The 25466-nt window shown below is 41.6% G+C and overlaps 1 protein-coding gene across 2 annotated transcripts in view; it reads right to left on the bottom strand.

The window, feature by feature from the left end:
• The window catches only part of LOC120547952 (regulating synaptic membrane exocytosis protein 1-like), a 150262-nt gene that overhangs the window by 16016 nt on the left and 108780 nt on the right, over positions 1-25466 (bottom strand). The window contains exons 15-26 of one of the 2 annotated variants that reach the window (XM_039783783.1): positions 22681-22852; positions 19890-20037; positions 19518-19574; positions 15658-15823; positions 13459-13566; positions 12822-12881; positions 10796-10873; positions 9663-9779; positions 7679-7768; positions 5392-5475; positions 3784-3840; positions 3426-3491 (exon numbers count right to left, since the gene is read on the bottom strand). In XM_039783783.1, coding sequence (XP_039639717.1) covers positions 3426-3491; positions 3784-3840; positions 5392-5475; positions 7679-7768; positions 9663-9779; positions 10796-10873; positions 12822-12881; positions 13459-13566; positions 15658-15823; positions 19518-19574; positions 19890-20037; positions 22681-22852 — 1203 coding nt within the window. The remainder of the gene's footprint in view (positions 1-3425; positions 3492-3783; positions 3841-5391; positions 5476-7678; positions 7769-9662; positions 9780-10795; positions 10874-12821; positions 12882-13458; positions 13567-15657; positions 15824-19517; positions 19575-19889; positions 20038-22680; positions 22853-25466) is intronic. The other variant, XM_039783784.1, reaches the window with a different exon arrangement.

Here is a 25466-nt window from a genome sequence, read left to right as displayed (position 1 = left end):
ACAGATACATCCACAAACACACAAGAGCAACAGCGCCAAAGGCTGTGATGTGGCAAAGACAGGTCACACAAACACAAACAGGTGAACGCATGAAGGAGTGAGAGAGCAGCCCAGTCTTGTTCCTCTCCACCCCAGTATCTCTAGTAAATCAACTGCCTCTGTGTCAATGGGTTGGACTTGGGGCACTCATTCAAGGGGAATCCCCTTACCAAGGGGCTGCAGAGGGGCATTCTTTCTTCTGGAGCCCCTTAAGATGGAGGTGGGCTTGATTCTGGTACAGACACAGACACAAACACAAACACACCCACACCCACACACACACAAACAATACGCCATACAAACCCAAAGGCCCACACAGTGTGGAAGCAGCAGCATGCAGGAACAAAAATCGTAAGAAAGATGGGATTGAGGAAAAAAAAAAAAAAAAAAAAAAAAAAAAAAACCCCCCCTCCCCCCCTTTTTTCTTCCCACCCCCCCACCCTCCCCCTTTTTTTTTTTTCTCCCCCTCTCTTTTTTTCCTCAAGCTTTTTTTTTTTTGAGTGCTATGTAATAGAAACAAAAGTATGCTAACATGGTAAGAACATCATTGTCCAGAGTGTGTATGTGGGTAATTCGTCACCCACATCCCAGTATTAATTACAGGCAAACTGTAGTCTGGAAATCCAGTCCCGAATCCGAAAGATTAAGGGTCTGGCAATGAGTAATGAAAATGGCCCAACTCGAGGGGCGGCACCAAGCATGCATTTGAAAATCTCACTGCACGCAATTGGATAACACTACGACCAATCACAACAATACATGGGGTGACGTATCCAGCCCTATACGCTTAGCTACCAGCAGAGCTAACTGGTAGATTAAACTCTTAGCTACCAGCTGAGCTAATTGGTAGATTAAACTCTTAGCTACCAGCAGAGCTAACTGGTAGATTAAACTCTTAGCTACCAGCAGAGCTAACTGGTAGATTAAACTCTTAGCTACCAGCTGAGCTAATTGGTAGATTAAACTCTTAGCTACCAGCAGAGCTAACTGGTAGATTAAACTCTTAGCTACCAGCAGAGCTAACTGGTAGATTAAACTCTTAGTTACCAGTGGAGCTAACTGGTAGATTAAACTCTTAGTTACCAGTGGAGCTAACTGGTAGATTAAACTCTTAGCTACCAGCAGAGCTAATTGGTAGATTAAACTCTTAGCTACCAGCAGAGTTAACTGGTAGATTAAACTCTTAGCTACCAGCAGAGCTAACTGGTAGATTAAACTCTTAGCTACCAGCAGAGCTAACTGGTAGATTAAACTCTTAGCTACCAGCGGTGCTAACTGGTAGATTAAACTCTTAGCTACCAGCGGAGCTAACTGGTAGATTAAACTCTTGCCGTATCCGGTCGGCAAAACAGCAGAAACGTTCCTTCTTGCAAAGGAATGATTGGAGTGCCGTCTTCTGTTCCTCTTTTAGATAAAAAGCAGATTCTAACTCGTTCATTGTAGCGGCCAAAGCTGTTCATCCGTAGCCATCTTGTAATGTTTAATAATGACTTTGACGTTGCAGCGCTGTCGTCATCTGTTTAGCTCGCCTCTGGCCCGCCTATATCAGATACACCGATGTGATTGGTGCAGCTCGGCTACAAGGGCATAGTTAAAGGGGCGCTATGCAGTTTTGGCCACTTTTTGCTCGCAGGTTTCTCTATAGCGCTCCCCCTACAGCTTCGGAATAGATATTTGGCAGCTCCTATGTTTACTCGTGTCTACTCCTCGCTCGGTCAGTCTGCTGTTTCATCTTTCTCTGTTCCTCCAACAATGCTTTCCCAGCTTTGTGCTTCTTTTTTGCCGGCTCAGCCATGACGATAGTATGAAAAACTCCATCACTACCTTGTTAGCCGGTTCCTGAATGGGCGTATGTGTGCAGTGCCATGAAGCAATTCCTTACATCGCGAGACCTGATATCACGCGATATTTCCTGATGCTGAGGCCGGCGGCTCGCCAGCCGAAAGTTGCAAGGGTGGTTTTTCCGCTCACAGGCGTTAGGGGGGAGCGAGACGACCACCATTGAACTCGAAAAAAGTCATATAACCATTCCAATGACTCTGAAGCTGTTCAGTTAAGGTAAATTAAGCTAAAACTGCATAGTTCCCCTTTAATGATCATCATTACTGAATGCCAGAGTGACTCGCTGATCAAATTCAAATTGTGCTCTCGCGAGAACTCTGGATTTCCAGGGTAGGCAAACTGGCAAAGTCCCAGTATTTTAAAGTGAATCTGAGTTTTCTCCATGTGAAGAACTGTTTATTTAGGAACCAATATGATAACAGAAAAAAAAAAATCATTAGGAGAGCAAAATACAGATTCTAGGTGGATGTTTATTTGCAGTGAAATCAGAAGTGTAAGTCACAGTGAATGAATCAATATGTGTTTCATGTAGGATTTTGATTGAAATTCACCTCACACCGTCTCTTTGCCTCACGTCTCTCCCTCCGCGACTCCCCTTTAACTCTCCCGCGCTCCCCTGGGGAGGTTTTTGTCTTTTGATTTTGGCTTCGTCCTGTGGATTGTCCATGTGTATTACAACTATATCCTGTAATTTCCTGAGGGTAAAATGCTGTCCAGAACTATAAGTTAAATTAAAGCTGAGCACAGTGAATATTTTAGTCCCCACATCCCTCTGTAATAGGGGTGTAACGATTCTCCAAAACACCAGTTGGAGTTTCTCAGAGTTTATGAGGTGCAATTGAAAGCACCATTAGTTTAACTAGGTGCACATGTATGCATCATAAAGTTCGTTGGAGCCCACATGCTTTACCTTTGTTCTAAGTTTATATAACTCACTCACAGGGAAGGTCTTTAGCTGCAGGCTACTGTTAAACTTACGTTACCCTGTGTCTTTAGCTGCAGGCTACCGGTAAGCTTACATTACCCTGTGTCTTTAGCTGCAGGCTACCGGTAAGCGTACATTACCCTGTGTCTTTAGCTGCAGGCTACCGGTAAGCTTACATTACCCTGTGTCTTTAGCTGCAGGCTCCTGGTAAGCTTACGTTACCCTTTGTCTTAAGCTGCATGCTACCAGTCGGTAAGCGCCGCTGTGTCTGTTGTTTTTTTCTTTTGGATGTGCGCAAGTAGGCGGGGGTGGAAAGAGAAAAAGATAACGGAATAAAGATAATGGAAATCGTCAATCCTGCTTTTGATTTATCGAAAGCTCATTTTGATTGGTTTTCGATTTAAATCGTGACACCCCTACTGTGTACTGTGTATTAATTCTGCATGAATGGGGCTTGAGACTAACTTACAGTAAAAAAAGATGGCCTCTAACTAATTGGAAAAGCTACCAGCATTAGAGTCAACTAGAATTTTGTAGTTGGTCGTGTAATTTCAAGTTCCTGCCAATGACCTCATACACCACTGTTTGACATGTGCTGAGCCTACAGTACATGCCTTACCTGCCACTGTCAGGGAGCTTCCTGCCAGGAGCCTGACACACAGGTACCTCCAAGGTCCGAGGCTGCCTGGAGAATGGTGGATGAGCAAAGGGAACAATACACAAAGAGAAGAAAAAAAATATGGAAGGATGGATGAGATGGAAGAGAGAATGATGGAGGATACATCATTTAGATTTAGAAGAGGCTGACTCTGTCAGCGGGCTGTCATTGGCCTTACAAGTTTATGATCTGGAAAACAGGAAATAGGAGGCATGCTGTGATGGATGGTGTGATTGTGGTATGAATAAGGGGTGTCACACACTCATGCTTCATCTGTAACTGTGCCTGTGTGTGTGTGTGTGTGTGTGTGTGTGTGTACCTCTTCTTTGTACTGATGTGAATTAAAGTCTCTTGAGTAGGAAGTGGCATCCATATTCTCCATTCATGGACATGAAGATGACAAGGATGATACATGCACCGCCACACACACACACACACACACACACACACACACACACACACACACACACACACACACACACACACACACACACACACACACACACACACACACACACACACACACACACACAGGCACACATGCACACATGCACACACACACAGTCACACTTCTGATATGAATTATGGACATCATGAATTCAGAGTCATTTCTGAGCACTAAGCCTTGAAAAAGATGGACTTCTTAAAGACAGAGGAGAAGGCGAGCACACAGAAGCTGCAGATGCAATTCCCAGAACAAAAAGTACACTCGAAAAGACTGCAGGAAGCAAACTCAACAAGGCAGGATTTCACACCAAAACCAGTACTAAGTTCAGACAAACAAGGGAACTAAAAACCGTGAAGGAAGGATAGAAAAGCAACAGGACAAACGTTCGGCAACAACAACCAGGGACGAAAACTATCGCTACAACTCTGCAACAAATTACAAACCAGAAAAACACCACCCACAAGCTGAAAAACCATACAAGCAACCCCCTTTACACGATGTGATTGACACAGTATGAAACAAAGTAGAACTTGTCTATGCCTACGGGACACTGTGACTTTTTTTTGGACAAGTTCTACATTGTATATCATGTTCACTTTTACTGTGTCCAGCTCATTGACCACAACTCAGGAGTTTAGGCTTAGCAATAGGAAGCTAAATTGCAAAACGTGACAAGAATAGCTTGTGAGTATATCTTGTATTTTTGTAAAATAAAGTGAATTCACAGGGATGAAAAGATTGATACCACACTTATATCTGCATTAATGCATATGAAGCTAAAGCCAAGAGATATAGCATAGCCTAGCATACAGACTTGAAATAGAGGAAAACAGCTATGGCTATGTAAATCCACCTCCACAGGTCCCTGATTAGCACATTATGTCTCGTTTGTTAATCCATTCCTTTGGGCCGATCCAGGCTAGTTGATTCCCCCTGATTGGAGTCTTTATGCTAAGCTAAGCTAACTTTGTCCTGGCTGTAACTTCTTACTTAACAGACAAATATGAGAGTGGTATGGATCTACTTATCGAACTCTCAGCAAAAAAAAAAGAAGTGAATAAGCATATGTCTCAAAATGTTGTTTTCCTTTAAAGGCATTTGCACTAAATAAAGCTAAAATTATACTTGTTTTATTTGATACAAGATAAAGTCACTCACTACACTTTTATCAGAGTAGAATAAGTTGGAATAGTTTAGGTTGCAAATTCACTCCCAGCTAATCAGAAATATCACAACTCAGCAAAGAGTTTGGTGCCAGCTGGGAATATGAGGAAGAGCTTGACATCTGCCTGAACCCAATAAGACCCAACTGAACCCAGAGGATTTCAGTCAGTACTGGGTGACGATGTGCCATGTAAAAAAATATTCTCCTTTTATTATTTAACAAAAAAACTTTTGGGTTTGGTTCATAATGGCATCAGATTTGAAGGCATTAATCAAGCTCTAAGAGGAAGCGGCTGCGGGTCCACAAAAGGGTACCTGTCATCTTCAGGGGAAGCATGTTGGATAAGAATCCTGGGGCTTGCCGGACGTCTCCGGGGCAGGGAATGGGACAAAGATTTTCTATGTGTACACATACAAAATATATCACCCATATTACCAAATCAGCAAGCCATTACAAAATGAGAAAGCCATGCTATTCCATTATTGGGTATGCACATAGTGAAAAGCTGTCCGCGTGTCTTTCTGCCTGACATGGCTACATGTATTTTTTGGCAACTTAAGGGCAGCAGAACACTGAACAACAATCAACTTATAAAGTAGATATGTCAAACTTGTTAGAGCAAAGATTTGCCTATTTACACATCCAGCAGACATGGAGCAATATCAGCTTTAATTTGGAATTGTGCTTCGGTCCACCCAACGAGTAAAAAGTCAGATATTCCCTCTTCTTTAAGCTCTGTGTTGGTGCCCACCAACTCCCGAGGGAAATATCTAGGTATATGGCAATCCAAAGTTACAATCTTTTGATTACAATATTCCCTTTATGTATATTTAGTTTAGCTGTAAACAATCAACAATGTCCTGGCAGTCGCATGCAGATTTGTTGCCAACAAAACACCAACAATAAACCTACACACGACTTCCAAGATAAAGATGAACAGAAGGAGGACTGAGTATTTTGACCCTTATCTTTTACACTGTAGTCACACTACAAAGGTATCCCTTCACAGCCAGTGTGGACAGCATGAATGATTACAGGGACCCACAACGTTTTCAACATTCATATAGCATGTGAGTATTGCAATAAAACAGACTTGAATAAATTTTTTTGGATGATGGCTGACCAAGAAAGCAGCACAGCCACCAGAAATCTCTGGATAAAGCAGGACAGCTGGTCTTATTCAATTCAGTGAAAATAAAAAGACACTGGAGACGGTTATGCTGGTTATAATTAAGGAGTGAAGCTAACAAATTAGACGCATGAGTGGTTGAAGGGTTGATTCCAAGCAGCCTGGGCCATGTGAAGCTAAGCAGGGTAAAGTAGTCTGATTGGTGAAGTGATTCATCTTTAGATACAGTAAATAAGGTAAGGTGTACAAGAAGTGGTGCACCATCAATCTTTGATGGTTTGTCTAAGTTGTCCAGAAGGTGATACTTCAATGATATGAAATTTGGCTAAATCATTACAGAGTTAAGCAATAGGCTTGAGCGATCGCTTATATTTTTAAATGATCCAATTGTGGGTACTCAAGATTGCCAATATGCGATCTAATTGCCAGTCTGACAGGCTAGCACTAGCTACATTGAACACGTACTTTTAACATATTATGCACATGTGGAGAGGCTTCCACTTTAATCAATGAAACTAGCTACACCAGCTTGGCTGTCCTGCCTCCTGCTTGGCTGAAGTGCAGTGGTAAGCGTAACGTTATAGCTACATTTTCATTTGAAGATGCTTCTGTCTTGCTAATAGCGTATTGCTACGGTAGCTACACACAGTTGGTTTTGTCATATTCTCCATTACAGCGGCTAATTTTACCGCTTTACATTTAAACCTACACTAGTTCAATCAAGCACTTTCTCCTTCTTTCAGCGAATTTCTCGCTAATCCCACAGTTGTTTACACGCTATTCAGTTCTGTTAGCTACATTAGCAACGTAGTTAGCGATGGCTTCTCTCTCACACTCTCTGGCTCTCTGATGATCAGCGTATCAAATGTTTAGCTATTCCTCTGCCTCCTTTAGTGATAATTACGGAAAAGGATTAGGGCCACATGTGAAAAAAAATATTTGAGTTCTGAGATTAAAGTCAGTTTGTGGCCCTAATCCTCTTCAGTAGGTAATGTACATGTATACCTGTAGTTATTTGTCATGTTGGAGGTGATATTATTTAGTTACTTAGTTCTGATAGTAAGTTAGTTAAAATTGCTTGAGTTATAGGCGTAGGAAAATCCAATCGCTGATAATTTCTTCAATCGTCGATATACGATCTGATCGCCAATCAGCACAAGCCTATTAAGCAATAGAACAAACAAAAGTATGAATTATTATTGCTAATGGATGATCTACTCGTGTCAGTTTTAGAAAACCGTTGCACCTTCATACACAACTTTAGGATTGTGGCAAAACATGGGAGCTGCTGCGTGAAACAGCTTTTTGGAATAATAAAGTGGTGTGTACAGCGATGGGGTCTAGTTACGAGTGAGAAAGGGGGAAGTTAAATCTTCAGCGAAGGGAGAAAGAACTACAAAGACCAGGAGAGGTAGGGGATAAGAGACTACTGGAGCACTACAGGAGGGGTGGTGGGGAACAGAGGCTGGTACCTTTCAGTCTCTGGTGAGGGGGCATGATTGTCTGGAGTCAGACAGTTGGCGCTAGCGCTCCTAACCCTGTCCAGAGAAGGCTGCAGATCACTAGAGGCACCATGGCACAACATGCCATCCAATGGACGGGAAGACAGGAGGAGAGGACAGAAACAAACACAAAGAGAAAAAAACAATGGACAAACAGAAACAAATGTTTTAAAAGAAAGTACGGTTAGAATCCCTAAAACCGTAATGCTAGTCTGAGAGGTAAACCATGACTGGCTTGCTGCTGTAAGGATGGGAGTGTCTGTAAATGCCCTGACACACCAACCCGATTATCGTCCGTCGGACAGTCTGGCGAGGTCGGTGACTCGAGTCTGTTCGGTGTGTTCCGTGCCGTCGTCAGTCTTAGGAGCCGTCGGTGTTCATTTTGGCCGATTTGACTTGTTGACTCGGCCAGTGGGCAGTCGGACTCAATGACCAATTTGGTGGAGTGCTAGCGACAACGCCAGTATTTTCTTATTACTAGCCATCGTATTTTCTTTCAGCGAGAGTTCCGTTCAGCGAGTAATGACAACAACGATCCTTCTTGACTACTATCAACACTGTCTGATGAAAACAATGACTGACGACAGTGTGCTCTGTGTTTACTAGGTCTAGAGAGATGTTCCGTCATTTCCGGTTTTCATTTTTTGGGCGAAATAACAGATTAGCGCTGCCTGCTGTTATGGAGCAACCATGGAGACGTGTTACGTCTCACGCATGCGCAGTCGGCGTCGCTTCGGTGTGTTCCGAGGCACTTTTTTGACCCACTCAGGGAGACGTGAGCTGACTGACCAGTCCGACTGCCTTTTCTGCCGACGGTCGGCCGTTGGGGTAGTGTGTCAGAGCATGAAAGCTCAGTTCTGACCAAAGATTGAGTCGAGCTGAGACGGGCAGGTTCAGACCGCTGAAACTTTTCTCTGCAACGTTCTACAACAGTTTCATCTCGTCGCCAATCTTTGGTCTGAACTGGGCTTAAGTTGTCATGGCTGTCATGAAAATGGTTCACAGTGGAAATGTGTTTGTTTGATTTCAAATGATGGAATGCACTTTTCTCAAAACCTGGCATGGTTTACTCTCTAAGTGTGAGTGTGAGATAACTATGTCAGTACCTCACACATACAATATTGCACTATTATGCTACTTGCACGCTGGCTACTTCATATTTAAAGTGCTCATATTATGCTCATTTTCAGGTTCATAATTGTATTTAGAGGTTATATCAGAATATATATTTGTTGTACTGCACATTGCTGCAGTTCCTCTTTTCAGCCTGTGTGTTGAGCTCTCTGTTTTAGCTACAGAGTGAGACATCTCACTTCTGTACCATTGTTGTTGGGAGTCGCACATGTGCAGTACCTACGTCAGCACTGCTAGCCAGTCAGAAGCAGAGTATGAGGGCGTGCCACACTAGCAGCTAGGCAAGCATTATAACGTGTTACAAAGTGACCACGTTTGTCTCTGAAGTAAAGGCTGGACTACAATAGAGCTGTTTGGAGCAGTTTGTGAACAGTGTTTTCTGTTGGAGATGGTAAGTCCCTTTGGGGGGGGGGACTTTGAGATTTTTCATTTTGTAAACCTATAACATGCACAAAAAGATATATAACATAATAAAGGAAAGGGAAAAAGCCATAAAGCATAATATGAGCACTTTAATATGCATATTTTATTGTAGGTTGTACATTTTATTCTACACTTGTATCTACATGTACATTCCTTTTCATTCCTCTTGGTATTTTTATCTTTTGTTATCTTATTTTATAAAAATGTTTTAACCAATCTTATTTATAATTTTAGTGCATTCCTTGTATTTTCTGTATGTGTGTGTGTAGGTCCTTGTAACTTGCTGATGCAACACGGTGAATTCCTAGTTTGGGATTAATAAAGTCTATCTATCTATCTATCTATCTATCTATCTATCTATCTATCTATCTAATCTGCACGCATGTGTGTATCTTACCAAACTGTCACCTCATCTGGGAACATTACAGCGCAGCGTGTGATGGAGCTGCGTTTTGCCATGAACAAGTGAGATCCCATGACAGAGCGTATGTTTCGACATGCAGGCAGCGTGGAACTAGTCACAGGAGGAAACATTTAAAAAAAAAAAAAAACAGCATGCATTTGCAAATGAAACAAAAACAAAAGAAAGGAAAGAAAGCACAGATTGGAAATTAATCTGTGAAGCTCCTGCTGCTGTAGAAAATACTCACATTAAAGGAAGTCCGCAGAGTTCGGAACTCTAATATTGGAGACGATCAACATTTTTACGACAATAAAGGGAGTACGGGCTTCTCCACAGGTTGAGAAAATTTCACACTGGCACCACGAAAATGTGTAAAGGCCTCAGTATGCTTCAAACAAAGTGCTTGTCGAATATTGCGTCTAAAAAGACTCTTTCCAACATCGGACATTTTTTGTTAGTTTCTTGGAACAGAACATTGGCTAGGAGGTGCAAAAGCAGGCAAGGTTTGAATTCCTTCCACTCTCTCAATCATTTTTAATAAGTCTGTATTTACGTCCAAGACTACAAAGGCACGCAAAAAAACAATGGAATTTTAGTGGAGAGAGATTGGGAAGGCAGTTTGGACCCCCTCGAAAAATGTAGATGATTCATCTCAAGGGGTTATCCTTCTAATAAATACTTCATGGGAAACTTTCGTTTCACAACCTCGGAGCTCGCTGTCAGTCTACCTTGGACGGTTTAGACATTATGGCTGATGATTAAAATCCTTATGGAGAAAATGTAATGGGATTTTTACTTCCGGGAACCACAATGTTGAACTCTGTAGCAAAGGCTGCAAATGCCCATGGGTATTGAATTATCTATAGCTGTCTGCCATGCCAAACTGACAAAGAAAAAACATGATTTCTCAGAAATTAAGTTGAAATAATTCAAAGTGGTGGCCGTAACATAAACCTATAGGGTGGGTTGTTACATTGTAAGCGGGGTGGGGGTTGATGTGTTTCCATTCAGCAACATTGAGGTGGTTGTTTCAAGAAATCTTTGAAATAGGAATACAGAGTAAAACACTTCCTGGCATAAAGACTTTGTTTGTTTGAAGCCTACTGAACCCTTACCTGTGGACTTACCTGTTTGAATGTTTGGGAATACCGTTGAACAAAAGGGGCATCTTAGGTGGCAGTGTGTTATTGTGCCTAGTAGATCTCCTGTGTTAGCATGCATGCAGCAGACAGAAGTAGGAAAATGGGAGGAATGGGTGGAAGAGGAGGAAAAGAAAAAGTCTGTGTGGGACTGTTTGCACAGACAGAAAGTTTTGTAGGTCAAAAAAGGTGCCAACTTATCCAGTGATTGTATGTATTATGCTTTTAAGCTTATTCGAAGATATGTTGTTCAAACAGGTTTAGCTCATCAGCTGATTTATTCCATTTTTACATCCAAGCATTTACATACACTAAAAAAAACAAGTTTCATGTTTCAGGACTGTCAGTCGTACTGTCGTCTGATATGTTTCTAGACATTCTTTGCTAAATCACTGGCTAAGCGTGTTATGTTTTTGCAGTGTAAGCGAGTAGAACTACAGCATGACATGCATACAAGCATCAAAAGCAGGCTCTCATCTCTAATAGTGGTGGAATGTAACTAAGTACTCAAGCACTGTACTTAAGTACAAATGTTGAGGTACTTGTACTTTACCTGAGTCTTTTCTTTTCATGCCACTTTCTACTTCTACTCCGCTACATTTCAGAGATAAATATTGTACTTACTCCACTACATTCATGTGGGAAGGGGGGGGGGAGACATATCCCCTGCACCCCCCGAAATCTACGCCTATGCAAGTGAGGGTAACTACAGTACATGTGATATGCATATGTAAATGACGGTAAGAGTCATGATCCGTCAAACTGTATTAGGATATGGAAACAGAGTGCAGAGACAAGGCTGTAGAACAGCAGCATGCTAAGAATGAGACTGAGTGTGAATGCAAGCATGGTCCTGTAGTGTCCTCTTGTGGATCTGAGGCAGCAGTACAACTACGTGCTCCCTCCATTTCTGTTTTTAAATCTAGGCTAAAGACACATTTTGTCTCACTGGCCTTTTAAAACACACTACATCTCTGAGTCTGTTGTCATGTCTGTAATTCTGTATTTGCAAATTGCTGCTTGCTGTGTTGTCGTTGGGATGTTCGGTCTGTGTTTTCTTTCTACTTTTCTTTGTGCTTTTTTTTTTCCATTTCGATATTCTTTTGTACAGCACCTTATTGCGTTTCTGTACAGCACTTTGGTTAGCTAAAGCGGTCTTTAAATGCTTTGGCTTCCTTTCCTCAGTCTGATCAACCTGTCCCCCCCCCCAAAAAAAAAAATCCCATTTACATTATTTTAAAATGACACTAAACACCTGCTTGCTTATTCCCCACATTCCTGACTGTCCACATTACCCAAAATGATGGGGAGTCATGTCAGTGATCATAGGCTGTATTTTTATTACTGTCAACAAACTGCATGAAAAGACCAAAACCAACCTTGGCTCTATCTTACTAAGTATTTTGTGTGCATCCAAAGCACCAAATGTGTATTAATCCACAGCTGAAAATAGTCCCCCACAAATGTACTAATTCCTCCTGTGTTTGTGAAAGAAAAAAAAAGAAGAAGAAAAAAACTACAGTGTGCAGCTGGATTTTTTTTGCCGTTCATTTTCCTGACCATTTTTTTTAAGTATTTTCTATTTCAGGTGAAACAAATGGCCTTGGGGTTGGCCACAGACAGGGTAGGGAAGTGGAACAGCATTCAGAGATAGACAATTGAGACATTGTTGGAGTTTTCTTTCATGCCATTTGTTGACTATAACAAAAAGTATAGACTATTGATAACCTTATCTTTTAAGTCCAGTCCACAATTTTACACAATGTTACTACTTACTTTACAATCATACTTTTACAACACTTACTTCACTGTTACAGCAAAGTAAAAGAGACTTGATTTCAGTAGGATATTTTCTCACTCTTTCATCCCTTTCTAAACAGTATTCTCAGTGATAGATTTACCTTTTTCAGAGAGATAATCTGATAACAAATACTACGCACATACAACGACAACTGATCCAGAACCCAAATCCAGAACAAAATGTAAAAAAAATTTTGTTTATTGGCCAGTTTACCTGGTGTGGAGGCACTCTGCACTTTTGCCTCGCATTGACTGGTGGATCATGATGACCTCACTGTGGTTACCATGGGGATGGATGACACATTAGGAAATTAACAACAGTCAAAACACCAAGAAGAGCAGAAGGAGAAGATGGTGAATAGGAAAGAAAAAAAGCTGTCGCTGATTGCTATACACACGATGTGCACACAGAGATGCCACAGATTTTTGTAACAAAAAGCCGTTTTGTCTAAACACCGCTCCAAAGTCACTTTATACAATATGACAATAACGGATAGCTACTGCACCGAGTGTGGTTCGAGGCCCAGAGAAAACAGACATGAAAATGGGAAAAATAAATTAAAGAAAGGGCTGAAAAACTAATTCAGGTACTGTATCATTTTAAAAATGATAATGGTAAACAAAAGATTTCAACATGTTAAAATAAAGTTTTAGCAAATTTCATGGCAGGCATTCACACCCACAGGTAGAAACAGAATCAGCAGCCACAGTCTCACTCCAACTGCATGTGCACATAAATAAGCGGCCAGTGTCACCCACACAAAGCACACAGTCAGAGAATCTTTTTTGTTGTTGATGACATTTAGTCTAATCAGATATATTACAAGCGGTGCTCACACACAGACACTCACCTGCTGTCATCCAGGTACTCCTGCTCATGGTGGCGGCCTCTGGCAGCGTCATAGTAACGGGCCGGAGAACGGGAACGACGAGCGTGAGGGAGCTCATTATCCAGACTCCTGAAAGACAGTAAGGAAGGAAGGAAGGAAGAACAGGGAAGGAATGAAGGAAGGAAAGACAGAAGAAGGAAGGACAGAAAGAATGAAGGAAGAACAGGTAAAGAAGGACAGAAAGAAGGAAGAATGGAAAGGACAGGGATAGAAGGAAGGAAGGACAGAAGGAAGGAACAACAGAAAGGACAGGGAAGGAAGGAAGGACAGAAAGAAGGAAGTACAGAAAGGACAGAGAAGGAAGGAAGGACAGAAAGAAGGAAGGAAGAACAGGGAAGGAAGGACAGAAAGAAGGAAGGATGGAAAGGACAGGGATAGAAGGAAGGAAGGACGGAAGGAACAACAGAAAGGACAGAAAGAAGGAAGGTCAGAAAGGACAGAAGAAGGAAGGACAGAAAGAAGGAAGGAAGGAAGGAAGTACAGGGAAGGAAGGACAGGGAAGAAAGGAAGGAACGAAAGGAGGACAGGAAAGGAAGGACAGAAGGAAGGAAGGACAGGTAAGAAAGGAAGCCAGAAAGAAAGGACAGAAAGAAGGAAGGAGAAGAAGAACAGGGAAGGAAGGAACGACAGAAAGAAGGACAAGGAAGGAATGAAGGAAGGACAGAAAGGACAGGGAAGGAAGGACAGAAAGAAGGAAGGAAGGAAGGACAGGGATGAAAGGAAGGAACAAAAGGAGGACAGGAAAGGAAGGACAGAGGGAAGGAAGGACAGGTAAGAAAGGAAGCCAGAAAGAAAGAACAGAAAGTAGGAAGGAGAAGAAGAAGAAAAGGTAAGGAAGGAAGGAAGGAAGGAAGGAAGGAAGGAAGGAAGGACAGAAAGAAGGACAAGGAAGGAATGAAGGAAGGACAGAAAGAAGGAAGGGAAGGAGTGACAGAAAGAAGGAAGGGAGGGAAGGACAGAAGAAGGAAGGACAGAAAGAAGGAAGGAAGGAAGGACAGAAGAAGGAAGGACAGAAAGAAGGAAGGAAGGAAGGACAGGGAAGAAAGGAAGGAACGAAAGGAGGACAGGAAAGGAAGAAAAGAAGGAAGGAAGGACAGAAGAAGGAAGGAAGGACAGAAGAAGGAAGGACAGAAAGAAGGAAGGAAGGAAGGACAGGGAAGAAAGGAAGGAACGAAAGGAGGACAGGAAAGGAAGAAAAGAAGGAAGGAAGGACAGAAGAAGGAAGGAAGGACAGAAGAAGGAAGGACAGAAAGAAGGAAGGAAGGAAGGACAGGGAAGAAAGGAAGGAACGAAAGGAGGACAGGAAAGGAAGAAAAGAAGGAAGGAAGGACAGGGAAGAAAGGAAGCCAGAAAGAAAGGACAGAAAGAAGGAAGGAGAAGAAGAACAGGGAATGAAGGAAGGAACGACAGAAAGAAGGACAAGGAAGGAATGAAGGAAGGACAGAAAGAAGGAAGGGAAGGAGTGACAGACAAAAGGAAGGGAGGGAAGGACAGAAAGAAGGACAAGGAAGGAAGGAAGGAAGGAAGGAAGGAAGGAAGGGAAGGAAGGAAGGAAGGAAGGAAGGAAGGAAGGAAGGAAGGAAGGAAGGACTTATGTCAGTTAGTGGTCAGGTGGTGTTGCAGCAGACTCTTGGCGGGGCTCTTTTGGCTCGGCCAGTAAAAGCAGAGCTGGCAGCACTGTGTGTTCTGCATCAGACAGACATTTCATTAGGAGATGGACTCTGTTTGCTGTCATTCCTCCTCTCTGCCTCGACCATGTTGCTTTTACTTTTTACAAGTGGCCAGTGTCTTCCCACCAGGCTGCTATGGCTCCTTCATCAGTATCATCATTAGATATCAGGCCAAGCTACCCACCTCTAAGACTAACCGTTAACGATTTAATATTGTGTAAAATATGCGTTATATTTGGCTAAGATATAAATGGGCGGCAAAGAAGTGGATTATGCTTGCATAAACTTGTCACTGTGGCGCTGGCCATATGCCTCCAGTCTCCTTGAAGGGTACATTTACAAATGTTTAACAGCCAACCTCGCAAGCTTTTAACTTAAAAGATTTGGGTGCGTCACTTTAAATATCACTCGCTCTGTTAGTATAAAATAGTATAAATATTTTGTACGTTGCTCTTTACAATAAAATCTTGTCTCGTTCTTTATCCCTCACCTCTGGGCGGGAACATTGGGTGGCCGTGAGCGGATTCGTCCCTGCTCCTCGCGGTGTGGGGAGACCGAGCGGGAACGTATGTGATGGGAGGGCGTCCTCTGCTGGTCCGGCACCTCCAGGGTAGACGTGGACTCTCGCTGCCTCTCCCTGCCACGCCCATCCGCTGCTGGGTGGGAATGTGCACATGCACACACATACATATAAACACACTCTCATAAGTAAATGTAACTGCTCTGAAATTAATGTAAATATGTCATAACAGGGTTTCCCCCAGTAATTTAGTTTAGCTCGGTGGCAAGTGTCTTTTTTTCAATGTGGAGCCCAGTAGTTTCGGTCATACTAGAATCATGGACATATGGAAGAGGATTAACGCCACGTGAAATTTTTTTATAAAGTATATAGAGTATAAAGTCAGAATTCTGACTTCTTTTTAAAAAGTAAAAAAGAGACTAACTAAACTAAAATACAAATTTTTGGGGTATTTTTAGGCCCTTATTTGACAGGACAGCTGAATACATGAAGAGGGGAAAGTTACATGCAACAAAGGGCTGCAGGTCAGAGTCGAACCTGGGCCTGCTGCGTCGAGGCACGAACCTCCATATATGGGCGCCCCCTCTACACACAGAGCTATCGGAGCGCCCAAAAAAAGAAATAAATTCTGATTTTATTCTCGGAATTCTGACTTTAAACTCAGAACTCAATTAACGTTTTCACATGTGGCCACGTATGCACAGAATCGCAAAAATGAGAATTTAAAAAAGCCCAGTGGTTTAGGCCTGGTTGGCCACCAGGCTTACAAAACACCGGGGGAAACCCTGCATGAAGAGAAGTGTCAAGGAGTTTTTCAGTAGTTCTCACAGTAGGCCTTTACAGCTCTGATCCACTGTTGATTTACAGCGACCTTTACAATCACACATTAGCTTTAGCAGAACTGCAGAATATGAATGATCTTCATCCAGACACCCAAAATCATCAGAAACTAGAATACTAAAAAGTAAAGTAGTTGAAATCATATTCCCTATGTTTTTTTATTCCCTATTTATTCCCTATTTATGGTAGCAATAATAATTCAATGTATTACATTCAGGAATTGTCTCTCTATATCAGGGCTTTTCAATACTTCATGAAAGGTAACGTTTTCCATTTTGAAATAAATTTTGTATTGTTCAATAGTAATGTTGACTATACACAATAATAAATCGACAAAAACATTGAAAAAGGCAACAAAAACATTGGAAAAGGGGACAGAAAGGACAAAAAGGGTTGCAAACTTTGAAAAAAGGTGGAAAAACGGCAGAAAAAAATGACTAAAATGTTGAAGCGACAAAAACTTCCTTTTACTATATAAAGCTAAGAATACTGCTGTACTTTTACTGCATGAAGCTCAAAAAACAGACAGAATGTTTTTTTGTTATTGTCAATTGTTCCAGACCTTTGACCTGGAATTAAAATCAGATGCGGACCTTTGAGTGATGTGTTTGAGAACCCCTGCTCTATACAGTAGTCGTTGCTGGTAATGGCGGAGTCTGCCATTCCCGCGCTGGGTTTGGAAATGCCTAGAGATCATGATAATGACTAAAAATGGTAACGACCGTTTTTTTCAACCTGGACCCTATTTTCCTGTGTGTTTGTGTCTAAGTGACTGATGGGAATTGGTCCAGTATTAAGCAAGATCGAAGCGGCGAAACAAGCTACAATGTAAGTTAATAGGGCAATTGTCCAGCTTGTATTTACCTTCACAAAAGTGCTCGTTTTGCCACTGACAGGCTCAGATTAATATTCTAAGTGTTTGATAACATTATGGAAAGGATCCCTTCAGAGATAGACCTTTAAAACCTCTTTGAGACCTTTCCGTTTAACCAGAAACAGCTCTGAAGTCGCTAGTACTAAACCCACCAGACTCAATTTAAAAAAGCAATACTTTTAGCGTGTATCTAGCCAGTATATTTTCACATGTAAATCGGTAAACTATGTGTTTATTTCAACCAAAACTAGAGTTGTCATGGTTGGAAAAGAGGGAAAGACAACCCAAAACGGCTTTTCATAGTTTTATTTTGTTTCTGTCGACTATGAATGAAGTGTATTTTACAATGCTAAAATGACTGTTTATTTACATGGAGTCTGGTGGGTTTAGCGAATGCAATTTCGCAGATGTTTTTATGTTTAGAAAAAGGATCTTCCTCTTTAACAGAAAGGTGGACCTCCTTAGAAATCCTTTCCATAATATTGTCAGACACTGATGTTGTCTGACAACAATAATCTGAGTCTGTCAGCGGCAAAACGAGCACTTTTGTAAGATAAATACAAGCCTAATAACTGCCCTATTAACTTACATTGTATCTTGTTTTTAATTTCAAACATTGTTGTTCCCATCAGTCACTTAGACACAAAACATAAAAAAATAGGGTCCAGTTTGAAAAAAACAGTACTTACCCTTTAATATCACACAATACGTACGGTAACTATGTCAAAGTATCCTTGTTTACTACTCTTAACATAGTGCTAACATCTCAGCACGGAGCGTGATACCATTAAACATACTGTATGTCAACTACAACAGGACAGGCTGTCTCAAGGATACAGACTATTTGAAAATTAGCCTAATAATAGAACTGCAGCTGGCTATTTTTCAGTACCACATCCTGTTTAAAAAAAAAAAAAACTTTCTCTTTCTTTCTCTCTCTGAAGATAAAAATATAAACACAGAGACTGATCAGCCTTGAATGGATCGGTGGGACTGTGTCAAGCTTTGTTGTTGGTCCCAAAGTCACTGCTTGCATTTCCAAAAAGGACAGCACCTCAAAGCTCACAGTGGGCCAATAGTTTTGCTTTGGAAAGTGCTACCAAGGTTTTCCATTTTATCTTACCATGCATGGGAATTAAAAAGAAAAAGGTGTACAAAGTAGTGTGGCGCATTTGTTCCATTCCTTCTGTCTCTATTTTTAACTTGCCTACTCATTAACAAGAAACACAGATACATAGTAGGGTTCGACTGACATAATGCAGCTATAATGTTTTGATGGAGGCTGATACTATGAGCTGATACTCAATATCAATGTCCAAATTAAAGAAAAAAAAGTTTAAAGGAATACGCCACCGGTTGTTTTTTTGTCTTTTGTTGGCTCACTTTTACTCACAACATGCTAACCGGCAACATAGGATTCCATTCACTATGCTAAGCTAACTAGCGGCGGCGCTGCCGGTGTTGCACCGGACTAAAACAATGAATGCACAAAAAATGCGTTGGCCCACCTATCTACAGCTAGGGGAGACCGTGATAAGCCCTATTTCAACAAACGGTGGCATATCCCTTTAAATATTCACCACATTTACCATGTTTCCACCAGAATTTAACCCTCCTGTTGTCATTGGGTCAAATTTGACCCATTTTCAAAATGTTTCTATATCAGAAATTTCAACCAAATTGTAAAAAAAAAAAAACAACAGCGTGGATGGTTCCATACAACTTTCTTCACAAATAAAATAAATGATCAGTTCACTACTTCCGTTGAATTTAGGTGTTCTATTCAATTTTACAGCATTTCAATTTCATGATCTTTAGTCTGTGGCCCAACAGGTAAATCAGTTGTTGAGATATGAAAGCATCAAACATGAATTTTAGATGAATGAGAGGAGAGTAATTCCAGTTGTTCCTTGTCCCCCATTTACTTGGCACCGTTAAATTGTATGTACAGGACGCAGGTGTTTTCTGCCCGGAAGTTATTGTAAACAAACATTGTAATTGTGTCTATACAAAAAATTAAAAGTAATGCATTCCAGCCAAGCAACCCCCAAAACAACACCAAAAATAAACTAGTGGGAAACACTGAAGGTAATACTGGGAAACGATCCCCACCCACCTTTCGACACTACTGTTGTACCTTCATCAAATTCAGGCTCTGTTACACGCTGAGAACCTAAATGTCATAGACACACACACAGACACACATAGATATGTATATACACCAGACACACACACACACACACACACACACACACACACACACGCATGCACATATCCAGGCACAAATGCAATATTAGGAAAGGGTAGGGAAAACTGACATTTACATTGATCTACATGTGTATACTTTGCTCGCTGACAGTAAACCAGACACATTCCTATGTCTCTTATACAGTGAATCACACACGCACACTCACACACAGAGGTTATGAAGGAGCGTATACATAAATATGTACAAACCAATAAAGGGCATTCACAGACTCGGACTTACGCTGCAGCTTCTTGCCAGGGGGCTCTGTGTGTCGCCGGGGCAGGTACGGGGAGGGTCGGGGCAGCGGTATGGATGAGACGTCATGGGTTTGGAGTGGATACAAGTGAGGCTTGTCGTCCAGTAAGGCCGTCTCCAGCTCTATCAGGATCTGCTCAAGTCATAATCCACACAGTAATGAAATGTTTTGCTGCCGTTCATGACTGCTGATGGACATAACACAGACAGTAGAAGCAGTTTATGGAAATATATCAGGAAATCTTTTACATGTGCAGCTCTAAACATCCGCTGTCACAGAAGAAGTGATGCATTTCGTGTTTTGCACCAAAGCAACACAACCATTCTCTTTTAAAGACATAAGTTAAAGCTGCTTTCATTGATTTTTGGGGGGGGCAGCGGGCTGACATACAGACATTTCATCTATCACCTTACAAAGTCAATATGGCAAACATGTTAGCAAACACGATATACACATTCAGCAGACACAGAGCAAGACTCGCGTTCATTTGGAGTCACGCTTGTGTCCAAGTGACAAATCTAAGTCTAATATTCACTATCTTTTTAGCTCTGGTTTGGTCTCCACCAGCTCCTAAGGGAAATATATATGGCCACCTCACTTTACTTAAATACTTTTTATATAATGCCACTTTACATTCATTCAGTGTTTTTTTTTGCTCATTGTCTGTTGTTTGCCTGTTTGTTTGTTCGGTTGTTTGTTGGTTTGTTTTTATTGTGGAAAAACTGCTGCTGTAATAAGTGAATTTCCCCATTGTGGGATAAATAAAGTATTATCTAATCTAATCTAATCTATCTGGCTCTTTAGCTGCTAAATGCATAACTATGTTCACCAGCTAGTCGCTAACTTTGTCTGCCATTTGGTGCTGAGCAGGTAGCGTCCACTCGGTTTACTGGAGCTTTTTTGATAAAAACTAAACCGCTCCCTGCTACTACAGGAAATAGGGCTGCCCCCCAAACATAAATGATTCAAATCATCAGTTGAGAAACCCCCAAGTCAAACCTCATTTTAAAGCTGTAAGTTAGTCAAACCCTGCACTAGTTGCATGACTGTACACAGAAAAATGCAGGATTACAGCATTGCATGCTATAAACGTTTACAAACCGAGTCACAAAGTGGCCTAACTAGAAAGCTAACTGTGATGGAAATAGAGAAGGCTGAGGGCAGAATAACCCGATTCTGATCCCTGCCAAATGTAAGCGAAGGTCAGCTTAACTTTCCTTTTGAGACATTCTACAACCTCATCTACTGCCGTCCAGTGTGATCAACACAAGAGAGACGCTCCGTGATGAGCTATTTCATAACGTAACTATGAACAGGACTTTTTTGAACGTGTGGAAACTGATGTTCTGATGTTCTCACATATGGAATTGAAATGTGAGTTTTACCAGTGAAACAGGAGATGTAGGCCTGCTTACAGGACATTGTCTTGCATTCTTTAGGCCGGTTACACACTGGAAGCGTCGCGCGAGCGTGTCAGCTGCGTGGCGTGTCCGTTTATATTTCGACTCCCATGTTAACAGGTTAGAGCTTACACACTGCCGGCGTGAGACGCGCGTCTCAGGCACGGCTCGAGACGCGCCTGAGACGCGCGCCTGCTAGAAATAGAACCGACGCCTATTTTTCACGCGAGACGCGAGCGTGTTGGAAGCGTTTCCAGGCAAAATAGAATAGGAAAATATGTTTATATGTCATTTAGACACAAATACACATTAATAAATGACATATTGATGTTTGAAAGTCTAGGTTTTGACATCAATGTAGATATAAATGTAATACAAAATTTCAGAGAAAAGATTTTCAAATATTGCACCTGTCATACAGAACGAAATATTCTGTAACATATTTTGCAGTCAATACTGCCGACATTGTCTTGCTTTAATCAAATCAGTAGGCTATATATAAATGGTAGGATAGGCTACGATAACAACGTAGTGTGTGTTCTGAGTGACGGTCCAACATCAGATAGGCTATATAGGCTCTTTACAGCTACACAAAGTTGTTCAGACAGCCCACTTACCCATTTATCAGAGTTTGAATCTGTCGGCACTATGTCCCGAGATCAGCCCTCCCTGTACCTAGCAGCGCCGCGTCAGACACGTTTCTGGTGTGTAGGACACAGAAAAATCCACGCAGCTGAGACGCAACAGAAACGCCACGCTCGCGAGAAGCGTGCAGTGTGTAACCGGCCTTATGTTCCCTTTCTCTGAAGTCTAAGACTGAGATCTTCAACAAGGGGTTTGCAACTCTTAGGGGGTCCTCATATTACTCCAGGGGGGCCGCCGAATTATTGTTTGCTAATTTCATGAAAGTTTTTTGAAATTTCTGAAAATATACCTTAATATCAATCCAACATAGTATTAGCAAAGGTGAATTGGCCTATTCGGTAAAAAAAAAAAAATGTTTTAATTTACGCAACATTGATAATGCTTACTATAGGTAAGGTATAGCCACTATGGAAGCCATCCACAGATATACTGTAGTTAAGCAAGGATTCACTGTGCCTTTTCATATGTATGTTTGACATTAAACATGATGTATACATAATGTATGAATATCCATCCAGCCACCCTGTTTAATATGCAGCTCAGTTTTATACAATATGTAGTAGGGGGTCCTAGCTCCATCTATGTTTCAGCTAAGGGGTCCTTGGCCTAAAAAACCTTGAATACCCCTGGTCTAAGAGAAATAGTGTGCGAGAAAATGTGTGTGTGTATGTGTGTGTGTGTGTGTGTGTGTATGTGTGTGTGTGTGTGTGCGTGCGTGTGTGCGTGGTACCTCTCCCATAAAGGTGCTGTCCTCCTCCGGTGACCTGGGTTGGTCCCATATAGTCAGCTCCAGCATGTGGTTGCGGAAATCCCTGCGATGGACATGAGAGTAGACGAACGTCTGGTTCCACTTGGGCTCACAGGTCTTCTTCATAGTTTTTGTCCTTCGTTTGCTCTTGTCACTGTACAAAAAAAAAAAATACATTTACTCAGCCAACCCAGTTCCCTTGTCAGTGGACTCAGATTTATTGTTTGTCCAACAAAAAAACCTCCTAGACACAATTCACAAGACTGCACGCTTGCCCCTCATTCATCTTAATTTACTTTACTTATGCTGGAATCAATTTACAAGTGACATTTAGTTGAGGCTACAGTTTACTTAATTGAACCCAAGCACCAATGGAGGGGCTCTAACCTGCAGTTCCTCAAATGGCCACCAGATGCTGGTTCTAACCATAGACTGTATAACAGGGATCTTCAACATGGGGTCCGGGACCCCGAGGGGGTCCTCAGAGTTAATGCAGAGGGGCCTCCAAATTATTGTTAATTTTTGAAAGTTTTTTTCAAATTTTCAAAAGTCTTAACATAAATCCAACATATTATTAGCAAATATAAATCCCCACTGCTTTCTGGCCTATAGGTAAGGTCGTCACTAAGGCCATCCACAGATGTGTGCCACATGTATGTTTAACATGAAAACATGATTTATAAAATTATTGGGCTATTTAAATAGTGTAGTATTCTATGCAAAAAAAGGTATGTAGGCCACTCTACAAGTTATTGTAAGTGCAGTTTAATATGCAACTTTATTTTATAAAATATATGTAGTAGGGGGTCTTTGCTCCATCTCTCCTTCAATTAAGGGGTGCTCCAAAAAACGTTGAAGACCCCTGCTGTATAAAACAGGGTTCTAGCTAAGTATCCTTTTCAAGAGGGAAGCCCTAAACTGTCAATCAAAGGTTTACACAACATGTTGGGGACTCCATTATTAAGTTAATTTAAAGTTTGCAAAGTATCAGTTAATTAAGTAGATAATCTCTATAAATAGATATCTGCATATGAATGCGGAATCTGTAGGCAACAGGACAATATTTTGATGCCGGAAGTGTCAGGTCTCCGTTCGTAGTGCATTTGTAGTCGTAGTAGTATTGACCAATCACGTTTGAGCGGGCTTTGGTTGCATGCAGGTAAACAGTCCGTGTGGAGGCGGAACACACTGGCCGAAATGCAATCTTGGGAACCCAATCGACTGAAGATTATTTAGCTTTTGATTTATCCATGCTGTTTATGGAAACGTCATCCCTCAACTTGCATCTCAAGTTGCTAATCGGACCCAGAGCACAGAGGAGGAAGTCTTGGCCTGAATATCTGCTGGATACTGTGGAAAACCCAGAAATATTGGCCGTAAACTGTCGTCAGACAGAGCCAATGGGTTCTGAGATTGTTAAGTAGATAACATGGCTTAAAGGCAGGGTTGGTAACTGATAGGCTGAATATTAAGTCTGCATGCTTTCAAAAATATCTTATACAATATATTACATAGGGTTATTATGTGTGTGAATCTCACGTGCCAACTGATGACTGACTGTTGATGTGACTGTGATAGTCATGGGAAACATCTGGGTATGACACCATGACGGGATCGGAGGCCATGAGAACTAATATTCTCCAGGTGTAATTATAATGTTTTGTGCGAAGGAGAGCTGAACAACAATGTATGTAATCTTCACCTGTGACCTTTGGAGGGGACATCAGAGACCACCTGTGTGGGACCCTAAATTGTTATGATTATGTGATTGACAACTGGTTCTCCAGCTGGGATGCCAAAAAGTATAAAGGAGTCTGTTCACTTATGTTCAGGGAGAAAATGGTCTGTGCCCGATCTGTGTATGCAACACATACACACTCCCATTGAGTGTGTATAGATCTGAATAAAGCTGCCTCTAATCTGAAGACATCTGAATTGGTCATCTGTGAATTCTCCTCAATCCATTTCCAGATATCAGTAACTATTTCCAACATACACTTTTTGAATCATAGTTTGAAATGGTCTTTACGCCCCAACAGCAATAATTAACTTACAGGCTCTGAAAAATTAGCGAAAAAGATCCATCATCTGTAGCTGCTGTAATCCTGTAAAAACGCCTCACTGTCCGCTTGGAAGGAACCAAGGAAATGCCTCCCTGCCCCGCTGCGCGCACGTCGTAGTCATGTTTGTTTTAAACGTTTGGTATTATAATATTAGGTGTTTGCTTACCGGTGAATGAGAAATGAAGTCAAATTGCGGTCCTTTCTCTGCTCTGCTCTAAAGCAGCGGTGATCGTGCACGTCTGTTTGTGGGTAGAGCCCCGAGGGCAGGGGGAGACAAGGGGGTGAGCGTGCATCTGGAAAGCGTACCTCCAATGGGGAGATTCTAGGCTAACAAGCCATCACCTCCCGTTAGCATTCCATTGACTCCCATTCATTTTGGCGTCACTCTGACAGCAAATAACTTTACATCTGAAGCGTTTAAAGACTCTATTTGTCCACTGTTTATTTCTAAAGAAACACGACACTGTATAAAAGGCTCCATTATCTTGTATCTCACGTTATGGCTCCGTAGAAGACGTTTTTGTAAAAATAGACTAACGATTGTGTCATAACCATGCGACTTACTGTCACATAGTAGAGAAATTACTGTATAGTCAGGAGAAGCTCGCAGGCTTGTAAGCTCGACTTACATTAGCTGTTTACATTAATTGCTAATGTTAACTAGCATTTTAGTTAGCAATAATTAGCCTGTGCCCATGTTATCTC

This window comes from Perca fluviatilis, chromosome 19 (assembly GCF_010015445.1).
Source record: "Perca fluviatilis chromosome 19, GENO_Pfluv_1.0, whole genome shotgun sequence".
Classification (NCBI taxonomy): Eukaryota; Metazoa; Chordata; class Actinopteri; order Perciformes; family Percidae; genus Perca; species Perca fluviatilis.
This window is presented reverse-complemented; position numbering and strand designations above follow the sequence as displayed.